At 49.6% G+C, this 18,318-nt stretch overlaps 6 protein-coding genes across 6 annotated transcripts; 3 read left to right on the forward strand and 3 right to left on the reverse strand.

Moving 5' to 3' along the window:
- Window positions 1-159: 159 nt before the first annotated feature.
- Window positions 160-2,470, reverse strand: NCS54_00329900 (Fungal-trans domain-containing protein; the record flags this gene model as incomplete). The annotated part of the gene is made up of 7 exons (XM_053148879.1): window positions 160-543; window positions 593-1,400; window positions 1,768-1,857; window positions 1,902-2,048; window positions 2,110-2,172; window positions 2,222-2,350; window positions 2,394-2,470. The coding sequence occupies 7 exons, from the start codon at window positions 2,468-2,470 to the stop codon at window positions 160-162; spliced, it is 1,698 nt and encodes a 565-aa protein (XP_053004854.1).
- Window positions 2,471-2,915: 445 nt separating this feature from the next.
- Window positions 2,916-4,907, reverse strand: NCS54_00330000 (Amidase domain-containing protein; the record flags this gene model as incomplete). Its single annotated transcript, XM_053148880.1, has 7 exons — window positions 2,916-3,055; window positions 3,117-3,414; window positions 3,469-3,606; window positions 3,653-3,702; window positions 3,753-4,404; window positions 4,457-4,579; window positions 4,626-4,907. The coding sequence occupies 7 exons, from the start codon at window positions 4,905-4,907 to the stop codon at window positions 2,916-2,918; spliced, it is 1,683 nt and encodes a 560-aa protein (XP_053004855.1).
- A 960-nt stretch (window positions 4,908-5,867) lies between these two features.
- Window positions 5,868-7,419, reverse strand: NCS54_00330100 (Aldedh domain-containing protein; the record flags this gene model as incomplete). The annotated part of the gene is made up of 2 exons (XM_053148881.1): window positions 5,868-7,252; window positions 7,308-7,419. 2 exons carry the CDS (start codon window positions 7,417-7,419, stop codon window positions 5,868-5,870), a joined length of 1,497 nt encoding a protein of 498 aa, XP_053004856.1.
- A 715-nt stretch (window positions 7,420-8,134) lies between these two features.
- Window positions 8,135-10,288, forward strand: NCS54_00330200 (Amine oxidase; the record flags this gene model as incomplete). The annotated part of the gene is made up of 3 exons (XM_053148882.1): window positions 8,135-8,188; window positions 8,243-8,674; window positions 8,729-10,288. The coding sequence occupies 3 exons, from the start codon at window positions 8,135-8,137 to the stop codon at window positions 10,286-10,288; spliced, it is 2,046 nt and encodes a 681-aa protein (XP_053004857.1).
- Window positions 10,289-11,471: 1,183 nt separating this feature from the next.
- Window positions 11,472-13,287, forward strand: NCS54_00330300 (Hypothetical protein; the record flags this gene model as incomplete). The annotated part of the gene is made up of 3 exons (XM_053148883.1): window positions 11,472-11,618; window positions 11,676-11,937; window positions 12,587-13,287. 3 exons carry the CDS (start codon window positions 11,472-11,474, stop codon window positions 13,285-13,287), a joined length of 1,110 nt encoding a protein of 369 aa, XP_053004858.1.
- A 2,042-nt stretch (window positions 13,288-15,329) lies between these two features.
- NCS54_00330400 (Hypothetical protein) lies at window positions 15,330-16,752 on the forward strand (the record flags this gene model as incomplete). The annotated part of the gene is made up of 5 exons (XM_053148884.1): window positions 15,330-15,613; window positions 15,685-15,784; window positions 15,841-15,979; window positions 16,068-16,276; window positions 16,351-16,752. 5 exons carry the CDS (start codon window positions 15,330-15,332, stop codon window positions 16,750-16,752), a joined length of 1,134 nt encoding a protein of 377 aa, XP_053004859.1.
- Between the last annotated feature and the right edge of the window lie 1,566 nt (window positions 16,753-18,318).

Genomic DNA, 18,318 nt, shown 5'->3' on the forward strand with positions numbered 1-18,318 from the left:
GGGGTTGGAGTAGAGCGAGGGCTGGCACTTGTCACTACAGCATTGCAAATTATTGTGACGTCGCACCTCTTGAGAAGAGGGCATCAGCTATGACTGCCATGGAAGTAGTTGTGAACACGGTGGCGTTAGGTAGCGTTAAACATCACCTATATCTAAAGTCTATATCAAGCCCGAGTTCCCAACGCCTGGTTGAGTCCACAACGCCTCATTCATCGCAAACTGCGAAAAGAAGTCATCCAGTGAGACTTGCCCCATAGAATCGCTACCCGCATCAGGCGAGAAGAACGGCGGGTCGACTTGGCTCATCTTCTGTCCCGAGTGCTCATCCACCCAAGGCTGAACAAACTTAGTCGTGACACGAAGAGTAGCGTTTGGATCGTTGTTAGACGATGTTGATGCGTCAGCCGAGTTGCAGGGATCGCCTGAAATGTTGTCTGGAGGAGGCGAGTCGAGGATCTTCCAGAAACTGGCGGTGTTGAAAGTGACCATGGAACTGTCCAGACCGTTCTCGGCCGCGGAATGAAGATCACGGAGGACTCGCAGCTATCATAGTATTAACAGAAGCCGCCATTGTGGCCTATAGAAGACCAACCTTGTAGCGTATATGAGGCCAGCGAAGAGAAAGGCGCTCAAGGAACCTCTCACATAGATAAAGACCTTCGCGTGCTTTCTCTGCAATATGATGATCTTGCGCAAACTGGAAAAGCCAGGGAATAATCGCAGTCGCCGCAACCTGATGTCCCATCACAGGATCATTTACTTCGAGCTCCATCTGTTCGAAGGTCTGCAACAACCGAATCACCCAGCCTGTGTGAAATAGGGCCTGATCCACGACCTGTTGAAGAAAGATCTTGGGTTGCGTCTTGCGAGACCGATCCCGCAGGGCCACTAGGTGAATGAAGGGATGGTGGAGCACTGCCAGGGCTGCGTGAGAGGATAGTTGCATTATTGTCCACGGCGTCCAGTACTCTCGGTAGCTGAGGAGCTCCGCGGGAGTCCGACGCTTGACGAGAATGTTTTCGAAGCGGTGAGGTGGGCTGAGGTCCAGTTCAAACTCTTGAAGTCTCACCATGAGTCGTGAATAGGTTGAGTTGGAGGACCATGGTATTTCTGTCTTTCCAAGTCGAATTTCTCCTAGATATGTTGTGATATCTCCCCATATCGAAATAATCTGAATGCTAGGAGCGATGATCCCTGGGTCGCTGTTGTCTGAAGTAATAATGTCACCTTCAGTGTCGGGGTCTGCTGCGGGGGCAGGGAGAGGAGGGCTGGGAGGGAGCGGAGGCGGATTGTCGAGACGGTCCAAGACCATAATCGCCGGCGAATACGCCTTCTCCAATGTGAACACGCTCCAGTAGCATCTCGAATATGTCTCCTCATCGTCAGAGGTCCTCGAGGTACTTTGTCTGCTCAGCATTTGCAGAGATACTAGTCTTGCAGCAGCTCCGATAGACATCCAGGCCCGGGTCTGTTTGTTTACTTCTGCGTTTAGAACTGAAAAGACAAACCAATGGCTGAGAGGACGAACCCATTATGTCGCCCAGTGCTAGCAAGCAAAGAGACTGTATCACTTCGGCCGTTGCTACTCCCTCGGCTGCCAAGGTCATCGTGAGTTCTTGGGAGGAAGCCGTATAAAATTCGACAGCCTGTGCCTCCCTCTCGTGATAGAAGTAGCTTTCCGAGTGGCGGAGGCATAGCGATAGAAAGCTCCAGCGAAGATAACGCGGGAAGCGTGGAACTCGAGTAGGCAGGTCAGCAAGGGCTAACAATGGAAGCGGCTGAAAGTAGATCTTGGTTTTGTAGACGTTGACCAGATAATCCAAGACTTGAGCTGGGGGCTCTGGGTTGGAAGGAGACCTTAACTGTCAGCAGAGCACGAGTCAATCAAGCCCAGCACTCACCAAACATCTGCATCGAAAGGCGGACTGACGGACGAGTTGGAGGGGTTAGATATGATGTAACTATCGCTTGTGGAGCTGAGTCGTTGTTCAGAGAGGGAGGACAAGATTGGCTCCGCGGTGGCATCATCGTTTCTATCGGTAAGTGATCTGGCCAGCAAGTCAAGTTATAGAAAGGTAAAAGAGAAACAAAGCGACGATGGAGACGAACTGTAACATGTCATAGATTTGGCCCACCCTCGACGCCAAGTTCTTGACGCGCTCCTTAGACGACCTACGAGCGGCATGTTAACTTGAACATGTCTATCAACAGAGAGGCTTACCCCTTCATCACGCGGCTTCCTCTCCCTTCATTCAGTCGCCGATCGCGAGGGAGGTAGTAGCAAGTCTGGTTAAGACGAGTACAAAACGAGCAGACAGGCTTCTCGGCTGGACACTTTGTCTTCTTTCGCCTGTCCACAGAGGTTAGTCGGCTGGACGCAACATGAGACGTACAATGGAGGTGTAGGTAACCTGCAGGGTTCGCAGGCCCGCCGGGTCTTGGGCTCGTTTACCCCGGACTGCGAATTCATTCTCGGGACGGCGTGGAGATCTGGAGGACGGAGTTGGAAAACCAAGTGTATCCCCGGGTCTTGTGCAGGATGGGTGCCGAGACTTGTGTGGCTATGGCAACGTTTGGGGTCCCGGCGGAGGAGGTTGCACGTGAGCGGACTAGCAAAATCCGTGCCCGCTTTGATCTTTGGCCGCGAATGAGACCACGTGAACGGGGTTTCCAACCATGAGAGTTTAGTTCGCATTAGTTGTATTTCTACTCGGAGAAACATGATGTCACCCTCAGGAATCACCACTGAGCTAGTTAGGATTCCCTTCAGTTTGACACTTGGTTACACGGAAAATGATATTGCCCGAATGCATGGTTCTAGGAGCAATGGTCTACACAGTTGGCAACGAGCCCCAACTCTTCATAACGTTTACAGTCAGACTGATTGAAAGAGAGCTCCTACTTTATTACTACATCTATAGCTTAGAAGAGACTCTATCTCTGCTTCGTAGCTGCTCGTCAATCGCAGCAGTGATCTCAATGAGCTCTTCGTCATCAAATGGCCTCCCCACGATTTGAATAGTCGACGGCTGGTTCGAGAAGAGCGCGGGGTCGTCTATGTAGAGAATTAGCCCGAGTCAACCGAGGTACCAAGTAAGTAGACAAAAAGAGCTTACACATTTCATGGTTGGCCTTGTCGTATGGATTCGTAGTCAAAGGATCGTAAGCCAAGTCGGGAGGGTCGGTCTCTGAGGTAATCTTGAAGTTCGGGATTGGCAACACAGTCGAAGGATAATCGAGGAGGTTCCACATGCAAGTGTATCCCCAGTAAATGTTGAAGTCGTGAGGAATGCCGGCTGACGGGGCGACGGGACAGATGAGCGCGTCGATTGGACGGCCGGTGGGTGTCGAGTCCTTTGTCTTGTCCCAAGCGTTCGCAAAGTGAACTTTGAAGGCTCTCATCTTGAGGTTAAGCTGCATCGGAAACGTCAGTTCCGCCACTCAAGGATTGCCTGAGATGTGGCCTACCTGCATAGACTCAGAGGCAGTGAGAGACATGGCGCTGTATACTTTCAGGAGGTCGGCAAAAGCTGGAACAAGGGGTTCTCCGGCATCGGTGACTTTGACGATGGTGTCTTGTCCTCCCATTTGAAAGTTAATGTCAAACTATAACAGTTAGCTGGATACTCACTCTCAGCAAGAGACATCATACGAAGCACTTAACCAACTCCCAGCAGTCAAACGGGGGCTCGAACTTGACAACTTGGAAAGGTTAGCACACAGTGCAGTGCAATGATTTCTCAGGGGCAGACCTTCGTATCCAGCTTCCAAGAGGACTCGCTGGGTGTGCTCAATAGCCCTGAGCACCGGGGTCTGAGGCATGACAACGCGGTCCCACTTCATGATGCCGACGCATAACTTTTGGGGCAATTTAACCTCCCTCCATGGGACGGGAACAGCATTGGTGTCGTACCGAGCCTTCTCGTTGGCAACCAAAAGGCGGGTAAAGAGACGGACGTCATCGACCGAGTGACACACCGGGCCGGCAGAGTCCCTGATGGACATCTGCCCAGTCATGGTACCCTCCCACAGATTCTTGGGAACGCGCATCGCCGTAGGTCGAAGAGCGTAGAGCCCATTGAAAGCGGCCGGTGCGCGAATAGAGCCGCCAATGTCGGACGAGGGTGCAATGGGGCAACCTTTCATGGCAACCAAGGCACCATCTCCTCCAGAGCTACCCCCTGCACCTAGGTTCCTGTTGAAGGGATTGAGAGTGCGTCCCCAAAGGTTGCTGACAGTCTCCAGGATGAACCCCGTCTGGGGCATGGCGGTCCTGCAGAAAAAGACGGCGCCTGCTTCGCGCAAGATTCGCACAACGTCTGAATCGTGACCCGATATGGTCGGTTCGGCCTTATTGATGACATAGCCACGTGTCGTAACATGGCCCTTGACGCTGTAGGTATCCTTTGGTATCAATTTTCAGCGATGAAAGCATAGAAATCTGCGTACATCATACCTTCAGAGCGACTGGGATACCATGTAAAGGGCCCATTGGCTCACCACCGCTATCCAGCATGACATCGAGAGCCTTGCAACGCTCCAAAGCCTCATCATAGAACCAGTCTGTCAAGCAAAAGACCTGCTTCATCATCAATACACGCCGTGTCAGTTGTTTAAATGCTTACAAGCTGGTGGGCGATGGCAGCCCGTCCGACAAAGGCTTCCAAGATCTCAGTCGCCCTTAACGTACGCGATCGTATGCAAGCTGCAAGTTCTGTAACTGTGAGCTCGGTAATCTCGATCTGTCTCGGGCTCAGGAGGCCACATGTGAGAGGCACGCGAGTAACATCCGAGAGGTGGTCGTATGACGTCGCATCAATCCTCCACCGCGGGGGAATTGACTGCAACAGATTGGCCTGTGCCTCCTTGGAAATGTTCTGCCAGTTAGTAGCCATGTCCTTGCCCATAGCGAATGGTATGCAAGCAAGGGTTAACCAGAGTCCGGGGAGTCAGGGAACAGTGTGAGCATGATACGATTGAGATTGACAGCAACCCTCTTTTTATTCTAGTTTTAACCTCCAAAGGCTACTCCGCCCCCTCACTGAAAGCCCCAGATTGTCGAAAAGGGCTCCATCTCATTCTCAAGCCCGTTCCGGCTCGGCAATTGTTGTGTGTGGGCAGAGTTTGTCCACCTTGTGACGGGAGGAACGCCGTCTTACCCCCACCCTTGGCCAATTAGGGTCGGGACGACCGCCTCGTCACATCGGTTCCTTCAGCAGCAAACATCTCAACCACATTACGATCCCAATTGCCAATGCGAGCAGTCGTGGTGCAGACGCCGGGCCGGGCCGGAGGCGGGATTAATTTCCGCTTCATTCTCCGTCCCCACGCGGACCTTGAGACCCACACGGACCCGGAAACTCAATTACGAGCCCACTTCTCTGTGGAGAAACGGCCTCTTGTGTAGGTTAGCCCTGTAAGCTTCGTATTTCACCAGATGCTTCAGAGAAACCTGACTTTTAACAAATAACAGGGTCTGAATGACCCAAAGGCAAGTTTTAGCCACGAATGGGAGAATTGCTTGGCTGTATTGTATGGAAGGATCAGTGGATGGGTACCGACCAGGCTTCGTCTCTTAAGAGCATGAGTGGAACAACAATTGTTATGCTGGTCATCAAGAGAACGATCCAATGAGTGTATGGGAAGCTTAAACCATTGTGTTGAGCAGCGTAGAACGACCAATTTGCCTCGGCATCTGTTGAAAGATATCTTTACTTTTGCTCTGGCATAGTGGTACATTGTGTTCTACACATTGCTTACCCAGATTCCGCAGATATAGAAAAGACATAATGAAGGCGAAAAATGTGAACAAGGACGGTATTTCTCTAAATATCTCACTACTAGCTAATCCTGCTGTGATAAACTAACTACAATTTGGCTATTGATCCAACCGTCAAAGTACCAGTCTTGGCAATGAGGTACTCTTCGATAGCAACGCCCTTTCCGGCCTCTTTGCCATATCCTGACTCCTTGATCCCCCCAAAAGGAGACTCTGCTCCAGAGGAGTTACCCGTGTTCATCCCAATCATTCCTGCTTCGAGGTTCTCCAGCAGCCTCCAAGTTCTGCTGGTATCGCTGGTGAAGAAGTAGGATGCAAGACCCATCGAGGTGTCGTTCGCAGCCTTGACAACCTCTTCTTCTGTGTTAAACTTGTATAGGCCAAGAAGGGGGCCGAATATCTCTTCATTTGTCGTCAACATGGATGATATCATGTCAGAGATGATGGTGGGTTCGAAGAAATAACCATCGCGATCCGGTCTTTTACCGCCACAGAGAATCTTGCCTCCCTTGGAAACAGCGTCGGAAATGTGATTTTCCAACTTCTGGATGCCACGGGGGGTGGTAAGAGCTCCAATTGTAGTGGAGGACTCGGCGCCGTGACCGACCCGAAGCTTTTGTGTCGCTTCGAGGATCATCTTTGCGAACTTGTCGTAGACGCCACTTTGCACATAGACCCGATTGGCGTGAGTGCAAGCTTGTCCAGCGGTACGCCACTTCAGGATCATCAAGGCCGACACAGCCTGTTCAAGGTCTCCATCGTCGAAAACGATGAACGGGCAATTACCACCTAGCTCAAGTGTGACCTTCTTAAGGCCGTCAGCACAGTGTCTCGCAATAAGCTTTCCAACCGTCGTACTGCCGGTAAAGGTCACCTTGCGGACGAGTGGGTGTTTACATAGACTCTCGCTCACAGCTGGCGTATTAACGTTATCCGTCGTGATGACATTAAAGACACCAGGCGGGACACCGGCGCGGAGGGCAAGGTCAGCCAACGCTAGAGTGCTCAGGGGCGTTTCTGGCGATGGTTTCACGATCATGCTGCAGCCCGCTGCGAGAACTGCGGCGACTTTCCGAATGATCATGGCAACTGGAAAGTTCCAGGGGACAAGTGCGACGGCCACGCCAGTGGGCTGCTTGACGACAAAGGTGCGTCGCTCCGAGATGGAAGGGATAGCAACAGATCCTCGAATCCTCTCTGCTTCTCCGGCAAACCACCAAGCAAATCCAAGGGCATAGTCAACTTCTCCACGGGCCTCTGCGAGTGGCTTGCCCGTTTCGTAGGTGACCAGCTTGGCAATGTCTTCACGAGCGTCGGCTATTAAGTCATGCCATTTCAAAAGTATCTTGGCTCGTACGCGGGGATTGACGTGGCGGTACTTGGAGAAGGCCTCGTGCGACGTTTCGACAAAGGCATCAACATCGACAACCTTGTTTGTTGGACAAGTTGCAAACGCCCTTCCGGTCCCTGGGTCTGCAGTTTCCTGTTAGGTGCAATCCTTGATCCTTGACTCAGCACACGACCTTACCTTCGACTTGAAAGGTTTCTCTAGTCTTTGACTGGACCCATGCGCCGTTCAAAAGTGCACCGTCGTGTAAGAGAGAGGGCTGGTCGAGCTTGAAGGGCAACCGGGAAGACATGATTTCGGTGGTGTGATTGAGTGATTGAGAAGTCCGTGGTGTATTGTGTTCCACAACAGCTTGTGTCACCCTTGAACCATATATAACACAGTCTAGATGAAGTCTTATTACTCACCTAACCGGCCATTGCCGGTGTGGCCTGCATGGACCGTGGCCGGACTCCGCCCTGGTCATGTCAAACTCCGGCTCTCGGCGACCGATCCATCTCCACAAATACCAAGACCCACACCCGCCTTTCCTTTGGAGGTCCGATCTTCGTACCCCACAGCGGAAGTAGATGGGAGGCCGTGACTCCGGGGCACGCGCGTGGAGCCCAGATGATACCCTATTGCTGAGCCATACCTTTGAAGGTGATTCCGCTGTTTCACGGCCGCACCTCCAAAGGCATAGCCGACTTGAGAAAAAAACAAAAAAAAAAAAAAAAAGTCCAACTTGCACCATGTCTCGCTTGAGTGGCTTATCATGGCCGAGTCTTGTGACTCGGCGAGTTATGCTTAGTCAATGAAAGTTTGTCCACAAAGAGGGGGGCAGGTCTCGGCGCTGAACCGGCTCCTTGCTTCGACAATCCTTGCGCCTTCCAGTTTCAATGCCGGCCCCGGGATCGTAGCAAGTATAATACCCTAGATTCAGCTTCTTCTCCAAGCTTGTCTTCGAATAATCTAATCATCTCTGTGCGCAATCATCTACGCCCCTGCCAGTCACCCATCTCATCATCATGTCGCTTTCTATCCACCCTTTCGACCCCCTCCAGCCTGATGAGATCTCCAGGGTGAGTGTCTCATGACATAATGGACTCAATTGCCAGACTAACACATGTTTCCAGGCTGCAGACATTGTCCGGCCGCACTTTGCTGGCCGGGACATCAACTTCCGCGTCATCACCTTGAGAGAGCCCCCCAAGAAGGAGATGATCCGCTTCCTCGAAAAGGAGCATCGCAACCAACCAACGGGCCAGGCTCCGACACGATGTGCGCGCGTCGAGGTGGTGCTCGAAAGCAAGACTGGTAACCATGAGCTCTTTGAACTGTTGGCCGACCTCGACAACAGCCGCGTCACGGCCAAGCAACACCACAAGGGCAAGCACTCCTACATTGACTCGGATTACATGAGAAAGGTTGAGGAGGCCTGCTTGGCCAACAAGCAAGTCCAGGACGAGATCCGCAGTCTCAACCTTCCCGCAGGCGCCACTGTTGTCGTTGAACCGTGGGCATATGCAACTGATGGAATGAACGACATGACCCAGCGTGTCACCATGGTAGGTCAGCCCTCAACCTGTTAGTCAGTGTTTCAGAGATTGACTCTTGAGTAGTGCTGGTTCTATCTCCGCCTGCTGGAGAATCCGGATGCAAACTACTACGCCTACCCACTCGATGTGTGTGCCGAAGTCTCGGAGCAGTTGCAAGTCACGAAGGTCTACCGTCTGCCTACTACCCCGCACGAGCGAATTCACAACGAGCCCCGTCCCTTTGATCGACAGAGAATCCACGCCACTGCCGCAAGTGAATACCACCCTGATCTACGACCCAGCCCTAGGACCACGACCAAGCCATACCAGGTCATCCAGCCCGAAGGCCCATCCTTCAAGATCCGCGGGAACTACCTGACCTGGGAGAAGTGGAGCTTCCGAGTCGGCTTCAACTACCGTGAGGGCATGACTCTCCACGACATCTGCTACGACGGACGAAGCCTCTTCTATCGCCTATCCCTTGCCGAGATGTTTGTCCCCTACGGCGACCCCCGCGCTCCTTATCCCCGCAAAGCGGCTTTTGATTTGGGTAACGACGGAGCGGGAATCAACGCCAATAACCTGCAGCTGGGCTGTGACTGTCTTGGAACTATCAAGTACTTTGACGGCTACCACAACACCAGCGCCGGAGAGCCCATGAGGATGCCCAACGTCATTTGCTGCCATGAGCAGGATGATGGTATCTTGTGGAAGCACACCAACTTCCGAACCGGAAACGCCGTGGTGACTCGTTCTCGAATTCTTGTGCTACAGACCATCATCACTGTCAGCAACTACGAGTACATCTTTGCCTTTCACTTCTGCCAGGATGCCTCCATCTTTTACGAAGTCCGCGCCACTGGAATCCTCTCCACAGTGCCCGCCGAAGTTGGCCTCAAGGAAAAGGTCCCCTACGGCACAGTTGTTGCACCAGGAGTCTTGGCTCCCTACCACCAGCACATCTTCAGCCTCCGCATTGACCCTGCCGTGGATGGCCACGCCAACTCGCTTGCCATCGAGGAATCCAAGGCCTTGCCCGTCGGGGATCCAGCTGTACACAACCCATTCGGTGTCGGTTACGTGACGGAGCAAAAGATCGTTGAGCAAGAGGGGGGGTTCGATCTCGACTTCACAAAGGCCCGCGTCTTCAAGTTTATCAACGAGAACAAGATAAATCCCATCACAAACACGCCCGTGGGGTTCAAGCTCATGCCCGCCTACAGCCAGATGCTCCTCTCCCACCCAGACTCTTTCCACGCCAAGCGGTCAGAGTTTGGCAAGCATGCAGTTTGGGTGACGCGATATGAAGACGATGATCACTTCCCCTCTGGAAAGCACACGATGCAATCATCTGGCGGTGATGGCATTGCCTCGCGTATTTCGGAGCGTAACAGCACGGGAGTCTCCCAGTCGGTGAGGAACAGTGACATTGTTATCTGGCACACCTTTGGTTCAACCCACAACCCCCGAATCGAAGATTGGCCTGTTATGCCTAATGAAAAGATGATGGTCGGTCTCAAGCCTGTCAACTTCTTTTCTAGCAATCCGAGCCTAGACGTGGCCGTGTCGACTCAGGAGAAGAACAAGAGCATTCTGTACACGGAGGAGGAGAAGCCTAGCCATTGCTGCCACTCTAGGCTGTAACCTAAGGAACAATTAGAGGTGTAGAGATTTGACTTTGAGAAATGAGAAGAGTAGAAATAGCGTAGAATGGGTCACTGCTAGAGCAAAGGTGATGATGTCGCTTTAAATCTGCTGGATGAGCCAGGCCTGGGACTTTCAACTTTGACTAAAGACTCTACACTAAGAACTAGAAAATTAGCTTCCAAGATTGATCACATAGATGCTTCAAGTTTTGCGTTCTAGCCGTATACCATCTCGTATCTCCTCAGAGTAACGTTAGAACCCATATGGTTTTCTTCTTGCCACGCTTTGATAGTGTCAACCACGGCAATCATCTCACCGCCGCCATTTGATGCTTCCAATCAAATAGTCTTGAGGCCCGAGCATCATCAGGGTTCTATTCCCTTCCCGGAAGGCAGTCCAACAGAAACTCAACAAACATTTGGAAGGGGGAGATAGGCTAACCCGGGTCGCTCGTCTGCCAAGGGGCAAATACACTCCTAGCAAGATGACCAATGGGTCCGTAAGAATGAGGCAAGCTGCGCACTCGCCTTAAAGCAAGAACGAGCTTGGGTTATTTCGAGAATACGGCAATGACAGGCGTCGGATCTCAAATTGAAGACTGTCTTTAGGCATTGCTGAGGCTTCTCACTTTGTCAAGAGAAATGCTTTGTTTGCTCCCATAACCTGCCTGACTATTCCAAGCGCTTTGGTCCCTCTGTCCAGTCAGTGTTCGGACAACTTTAAGGCTCCGAATCCATCACGTGGCCGCATTTTCAACATCATTTCTCTCGACCCGGTCCGAGGAGAGTCTCCCGTTCTCGTCCTTCGATCCATGCTGACGGACCGGCCCAACGGACACCGTCGTTAGTTTTAACTGGCCTCCTTTTCACCCCCAAGTCTTATCTTAAATCCCTCGGGCGTATCCCTTTACGTCATGGCTTCTCCAATGGGGCGCTTTAGAGGCACACGAACAAGTCCTTGTCCATTTACTAGCCCCTACTGAGTTGAGGTGACGGGTGGGCGAGCTCCATCTTCCCCGACATGAACAAGCTGGGGAACCTGGAATATGGGGATACCAAGGTATGGGGATCTTTACCATTACTTTCCCGAATGGGCTAAATGCCTCTCTCCCCTCCACAATCTGCTCATCACTATCTCCTTCTCATCTCAAACAAGCACCATCACCTCTAGAGCGTTCAAGATGAAGGCCCAAACTGAAAAGAAGATAGAGACCCCGGAGGGATTGACTACGGTTTCCCCCAAGAACGGCGAGATCGTTGACGACCCTACCCTGATCCAAGATGCCGTCTTTGGAGAAATCACAGAGGATGGCCCAAATTACCGCAATGTAAGTCGACTCTCTTCTCTCTAAGTTAACATTCTACTAAAGTTTCCTGCCTTCTAGGTGGAATGGATCGGAACATCAGTCATCATGATGAAGTGTCAGATTGGTCTAGGTGTATTATCCATCCCCGCCGCGTTCGATGTCCTCGGTATGATCCCCGGCGTCATCTGTATGATGGTGATCGCTGCTCTCTCGACTTGGGGCAGCTACGTCATTGGCGGATTCAGGCTTAACCATCGTGAGATCTACGGTATTGATGATGCAGCTGGAATCATGTTTGACCACGTTGGTCGTGAGATTGTGGGCTTTTGCTTTATTCCGTGTAAGTGCGAGCAAGATATCCGCCAATGGGTCCTGTTGACTCATGCCTACGAGACAGTCAACCCCGCCACGAGACGACGACCATCTTGCGTGGTAGGACGGCAGGTGACAAATGCCGTAGTAAATTCGGTTATTTGACGTAGCGGGGGCCCCACCCCATTAAAGTAAGTATCCCTAACGCAAGCGGGAAAGGTAATGTGACCCAGCACCTTGACAACAGTTCAATTATTGGCCAATTTGTACTTCCGATTTTGGAAAGCCTTAAAGTTGTGTCATAATGCAGTAATGAAAGAATACAAATGCTAAGTCTCCCAACACAAGGTGGCCTACTAATACTGCCTGTGGTCACTACAAAAGCCGCAGAGCACAATCCATCATTGAATTCCCCAGAAACAGTGTAAAACCCCAACACATGTTTGCAGTTATTGCATTAAATCTGCCTTGGTTCCCATAATCAGCACATTCCCTCTATTCCCTCTATTTCTGATAACCAAGGAATATGGACGAGACCTTTAATCCCACGAAAGAGACCATATCGCTGCTTCTCTATGCCGGTACGACCAAAGCTCGCTTGCCATGGTCCGACCTGATCATCAAGTCCTTTCTCGCGGGGGCCTTTCTCTGCCTTGGGGCAGTGTTTGACCTCGTAGTCGCAGCCGGCATGCCTGGCATGCGCAGAGAAAACCCTGGGCTGGCCACACTCTTGTCCAGCTTCACGTTCCCCACGGGGTTTGCCATCCTCACCATCGTCAACACGGAGCTTTTCACGGCGAATTTGTTCGTGGTAGTGTTCACCACGTGCATGCGAAAGACCCGTGTGCTTGACCTCGCCAGGAATTTGATCACCTCATACATATTCAATTTGGCCGGCGCTCTGTTCATCGCCGGCTTTCTCTGCTGGTGGTCCGATACACTCTCCACAGACGCCGCAAAGAGTTACGCCGTTGCGCAGGCAGAGGCGCGGGTTAACGTGCAGTGGTCGGTGAACCTCCTCAGGGGCGTCGGCTGCAACTGGTTCGTGGGCCTGGCCATGTTCCTCTCCATAGCCGCCCACGATCAGGTTTCTAAAATTTACGCCATCTGGATCCCTATCTGGACATTTGTAGCGCTAGGGTATCAGCACTCAATTGCCAACTTTTTCCTCGTGCCAATTGGGATGTTCTACGGCACCAACTTTGGCGTTGGCAAATTCATCTACCAGAGCGTTATACCCGTTACCTTGGGGAATATAATTGGGGGTGCAGGGCTTAATGGGATTCTTCTCTGGATCATTTACGGGCGCAGGAGGATCCTGGCCGAGAATGGGGGTATAAAGCTGGCAAACTCCGTTCACGGCGTATTGCCATCCTAAATAGGTGGCACGAGAAATGCTGTATGAATTGGCGATTCAAACCATTTAGGAATACTATTAGGGACAAGACTCGCTTAAACATGGATTGAGATGTGAATTTCCTATCTGTATAAATGCCTACAAACCTCTATTACAACAATTATAGGTTAGTCTAATTAAAACTCGCCAGATAGGAGATTTACTATTTCTTATTAGAATTTAAAAGTAATAAAGTAGTATTTATTAAAAAAAACTATATAAGTTAATACTCCCAGTGATTTGATTAGGTTACTCATTATGTTTATGTTACGGTTATGCCGTCTTAGGGCGCCGAAGGTGCCCTGTAGGGTAGCAGTGATATGCCGCGTTAGGCAGTCATGACCTCGATAGGACGAGGTCATAGGTGTAAGCCTCATGTAGTCTTAAAACGGGTAAGGTGCCCGCCCTAGACATTAAGTGTGGTTACCCTTGTGCCGAATAGTCTCACGCTCCGCATTTCTCCTCGGAGCTGTGAGCGACCTTGTGCCCGGCAATGGAAAACGGCATTGAGGATTCTGTCAAATCGCCTATATTGGTCAGTAGGTATCACTTAGTTGAATTTAGGATCTTCATTTTGCCCCGGAAAATACCACCCCCTTGAGAACATGCAAGTTCTAAACCCACAGTTAACTGCAATCCGGAGACGAGCTGGTTTCCTGTTTATATCTCTGGAGACGATAAGTGTTTCTCTACCGTGTCTACGTCCTGGAACAGCTAATTCCTTTCGTGGCCAAGTTAATAAATATCCTCGCTGGACCGCGTTCATCATATCCCGTTTCGCTCCGTTCCAGATCGCTTGTCCTCAGCGATTGAGAAGGTGATAAATCAAGCGCGTGAGAATTGATTGACTTGGCGGCCCTATACTTCTTGTGTCTGGGCTAATCGGAGGAGAGCAGCAGACGGCCGTTTCGGTTTGAGATACTTTTCAGGCCTGTTCAGAATCCGATGACCTGTCGAAGGTCATGTAGCCAGAGGTTTAGGTATACGAATTAGGAAATATCTTAACTGCGGAAACAGTTTCTCTTTCTCGGGCGCTGCTTTCGGTAGAACAAGGCTGTATATATTCCGAGGAAGTAGTTGGGAGGTTGCCTCGGAAGGCTAAATTTTGACAGAAGTGCTGAGGGCCATGCATACCTAAGTCCTTTACTTACTTGGGCCAGGGTCGATGATTTGCCGCTATGCGCTTCCGAGAGATCTTGAAATGCAGCCGATGCCGTTATGGGGTTGATGTAGGTTCCACGTGCCTCTCGCCTACCTGTGGCGGGGTTCACGCAGGAACCAGCTGAAAATCCGTGGTGGGGACGTTGAGGGCACCAATAGCAACTTCTCCTCTCCGAGGAGTGTGAACAGTGTGAACGCTCGCGCGCAATTCCTGAAAGCCTTTCGTCGGGAGGCTGGCACGGCAGACGATAACAATAACCCCATTGGGTGCAGACGTACGCTTTGGCTCGATGTGGTTGTGAATGACTCGGTGACCAGGCCAACTGACCCGCTTCATAGGATGGCGTTACACCGATCCTGGTTAGCCTGAGGCAAGATGTCGATCTAACCAAAGAATAAGGTGTGCATTACAGCAGAGGGTGTGAGAAGAAGAGATGACTGAATTCAGCTACTGAAGAAGGCTCTATTAGAGTGATTAGAGGGCCCTTCTTGTACTACTACTTTGCCTTAGATGCATAGGACTTTGGGTGTAATTAGCAGGGAGGTCGGGAATGGCCTGCGGCATTCAATCTCACCCTTGGATTCCTCCTGGCACCCCTCATCCGAGACACATTTCAACACGAACACCGTTCCTAGTCGCAGTGGTGCATGCTTGTCACAACAGAGAACCGGACCGTTTGCTCCAAGGGTAACGCTCCTCCTAAACTCAAGCCCGAGTTGAGCACAAGGCCCCTGAGGAAGACCGTTGTTCTACTTGGGCACGCACGTCTTGCAGGGGAACGCCGTCTCTTATAGAGGACGTACCTGCCAGTGTTGGAAGCTCTTGTTGCTGCTCCCATCATCACCGCCGCCACAACGTGAGTATGGCTACAGATTTAGCACTCACGTCTTTCGCAGTCGAGGCTTTTACCTTGCTCTCTTTTGGCATCCTCATCATTGGCCTTCGGACCTATGCACGAGTGCGGCAGGTGGGCTTCTGCAACTTCGAGGCGGATGACTACTTGATGTTGCTGGTGATTCTGCCCTACATAATAGAGACGACACTCGCCTACACCGTCAGCGCCCGGTTCCATGGATTCACCAACAGCGCAATGACGGACGAAGAGCGCGCCGCGTTGTCTCCCAATAGCGACGAGTATAAATGGAGGTTCGTGGGAGAAGACCGGTTTCTCGGCAACAAGTGGAATGGCGCATTCGGCTAAGACAAAAGAACCACAGGGTCGGCGGGTCCAAGATTCAGGTTGCGGGCTGGGCCATGTACGCAACGGTGCTATGGGTCATCAAGAGCGGCCTGTGTGCGTTCTATTTCCGCCTGACGGTGAGTAATTCGCTTCCATGACGATTTTCTGTCTGAACCATCTCTCAATTCTTCAGGCCGGTCTGCCATGGTACAAAACCAGAATATACATAGGTTTTATCCTTATCGTTGCCACATATATTGCTGTTATATGCTCCATCCTCTTCAGCTGCCAACCTATGCACCGCTTCTGGCAAATATATCCCGATCCTGGAAGTAAGTTATTCGGCTTTTACGCATCGCTCTCCATTCTTTATTGTCTAAGCAATGTACTATGGCTCGGGCTAACCTCTCCCCGTGACAGATCTCTGCGAACCAGCCTCCTCGAAGCTCTATATTTTCCTCACCGTAACCCTTAATATCGCCACCGATATCTACCTCCTTATAATCCCGGTTTCCATGCTCTGGGGAGCTCAGATTCCCAAGGTGAAAAAGATCGGCCTTGTGGTGCTCTTCTCAGGCGGAATCTTCGTTATGGTGGCGGGTCTCCTTCGATCCATCCTCATTCTTAGGGTCCGTTATTTTTCTTGCTATCGAACTGTATCGTGTTTGGTGAGTGATAGTTGACTAACCCCGCGTCAACACAGAATCCCAAGACCGGCCCACAGGAAGCAGCTTCCTGGGCGGTACGAGAGTCCTTTGTCGCAGTGGTCACCTCTAGCTTGCCCATGACGTGGGGATGGATGCGACAAAAGCTGAGGCCCCTTCTTGGCTCCCTGCTCTCATCCGGCAACAGATACAAGGGTGGTCCAGAGCCAGGCAGCATTATTTTGGGTGACCACAGCGACCGGACAACCTGGCGGAGCAAGCATGGCGCGTCTCATAAATCGGCCATCGGGAATGACATTACCATCGCCGGCGGGAGTCAAGATGTCTTTATCCATACAGGCGAGGCCAGCTCGGATGCGATTATCCCTTCAAGGAACCACGGGGGCGGAATCACAAAGGGGGTCGAATTTAGCGTCTCAACGACTAAGGCTCAGCTCTAAAATTTGCAGCCTCTCTCTTAAGTGCGCAAGGACCTCTGCATAGGGGTCTCTTCTTTAGGAATAGGGGTAACTATATGTCACATATATATTGTAGATACTATATATATGTACCCTCTAGGATGCTTGGGCTAAACTGCTATTGTTAACCCTAGATTTTGCGCCTTTAATTAATAATAAAATGCGTTCTAAAGATACAATAATGTATATCTTGATTGTGTCTCATATAACGTCATTGTCGTTATCTATTGATCTAAATTTTATTGCCTGAATTTATGTGGTTGATTTACCGTAAGAACTCGTTAAATTCGCGCTTTTTTGAGTTTAACCGTCGGTCTTGGCGTATTACTTCCCGGAAGATCACTTCCTTATATAATTAGTATATGGAAGTGATTATTCGAGGGGTAATATTAGAAGATTAGATGTTCCCCCCTGGCTAGGATTTTTGTAGTTTCTCTTTTATCTAATCTGAAGCTATTACTACCGCGTTTTTCATACGATGCCGCTGCTTGATGAGGTTGATCCTAATGCCGGCTGGACTGTGGCCTTAATACTAAGGAAAAAGCCCGGCCTAAAGCCTAAGCCTCTTGCAGAGTAGAAACCAAAGAGGATCTTACTAATTTAACGCCTGGAAAGAAGCTATTTACCGGAGTAGAAGGCGGAAGTCCTTATATAGTTAATCTATAGCTATATTATAAAGAAGGGTTAGAAAAGGAAGCCTATGGTTTATGATGCCTCGAGGTACTTTAAAATACTAGAAGGAATGATCTGTGGATAGTAATAAAAGCATGAGTTTTTCCTCGAAGAATATTATTAGAAACTCTGCCCTAAGTGGCTAGGCCTTAAAGATTAAGTATACTTCTCTTTCTTAGAGCGCTGCGCTTAAGGAAAAGTAATTATAACCTCTTAGTTCTGCTAGAAGGCATAGGCTATTTATAAGGAGTTATACCTAGATTAAAGCTCCTAGTTCCCTTTTTTTATTAATTAGTAGTGGGGCTTTCTTTAGCGTTATAATATTATAAAGCGATAAGTAATAAAGTAATTAATTAAGAGGCTAGAGGATTATATTAATATTATAAATAGGTTCTTATAATTTATTAAGTATATCTCTATATTATAATTCTAATCTTAGTTTATTATAATAATCTTAAACTTATTAAAATACTAGTTTTATTAGCGCCTAATACTTAACCTAGATAAGACCCTAATATTATTTAAATATCTTAATAGCTTTACTTAGGAAATATATAGCATAAAATTAGTCTCTAGGAAAAGTAATTATAATAGGTAGAATAAATAGTAGGCTACCTTAATTCTTTATATATTTATAAATAATAAATTTAGGCTTTAACTAATTATTATATTTTATAATACCTTTACTAAGAAAAATAGCTAGAATTATAAGAAGGAGTAATATTTTTATTTCCTTAATATTAATATAGAGTTTAATAAGATAGTATATAATAATAAAGAGCTTTTTTCTTCTTAGATTAATAATAAACTTCTTTCTCTTATTAAAAATAAAAAAAAAGATTTATTACTTATAATAGATATAGCTATATTCTATAA

Source organism: Fusarium falciforme, chromosome 2, assembly GCF_026873545.1.
Source record: "Fusarium falciforme chromosome 2, complete sequence".
NCBI classification, from domain to species: Eukaryota; Fungi; Ascomycota; class Sordariomycetes; order Hypocreales; family Nectriaceae; genus Fusarium; species Fusarium falciforme.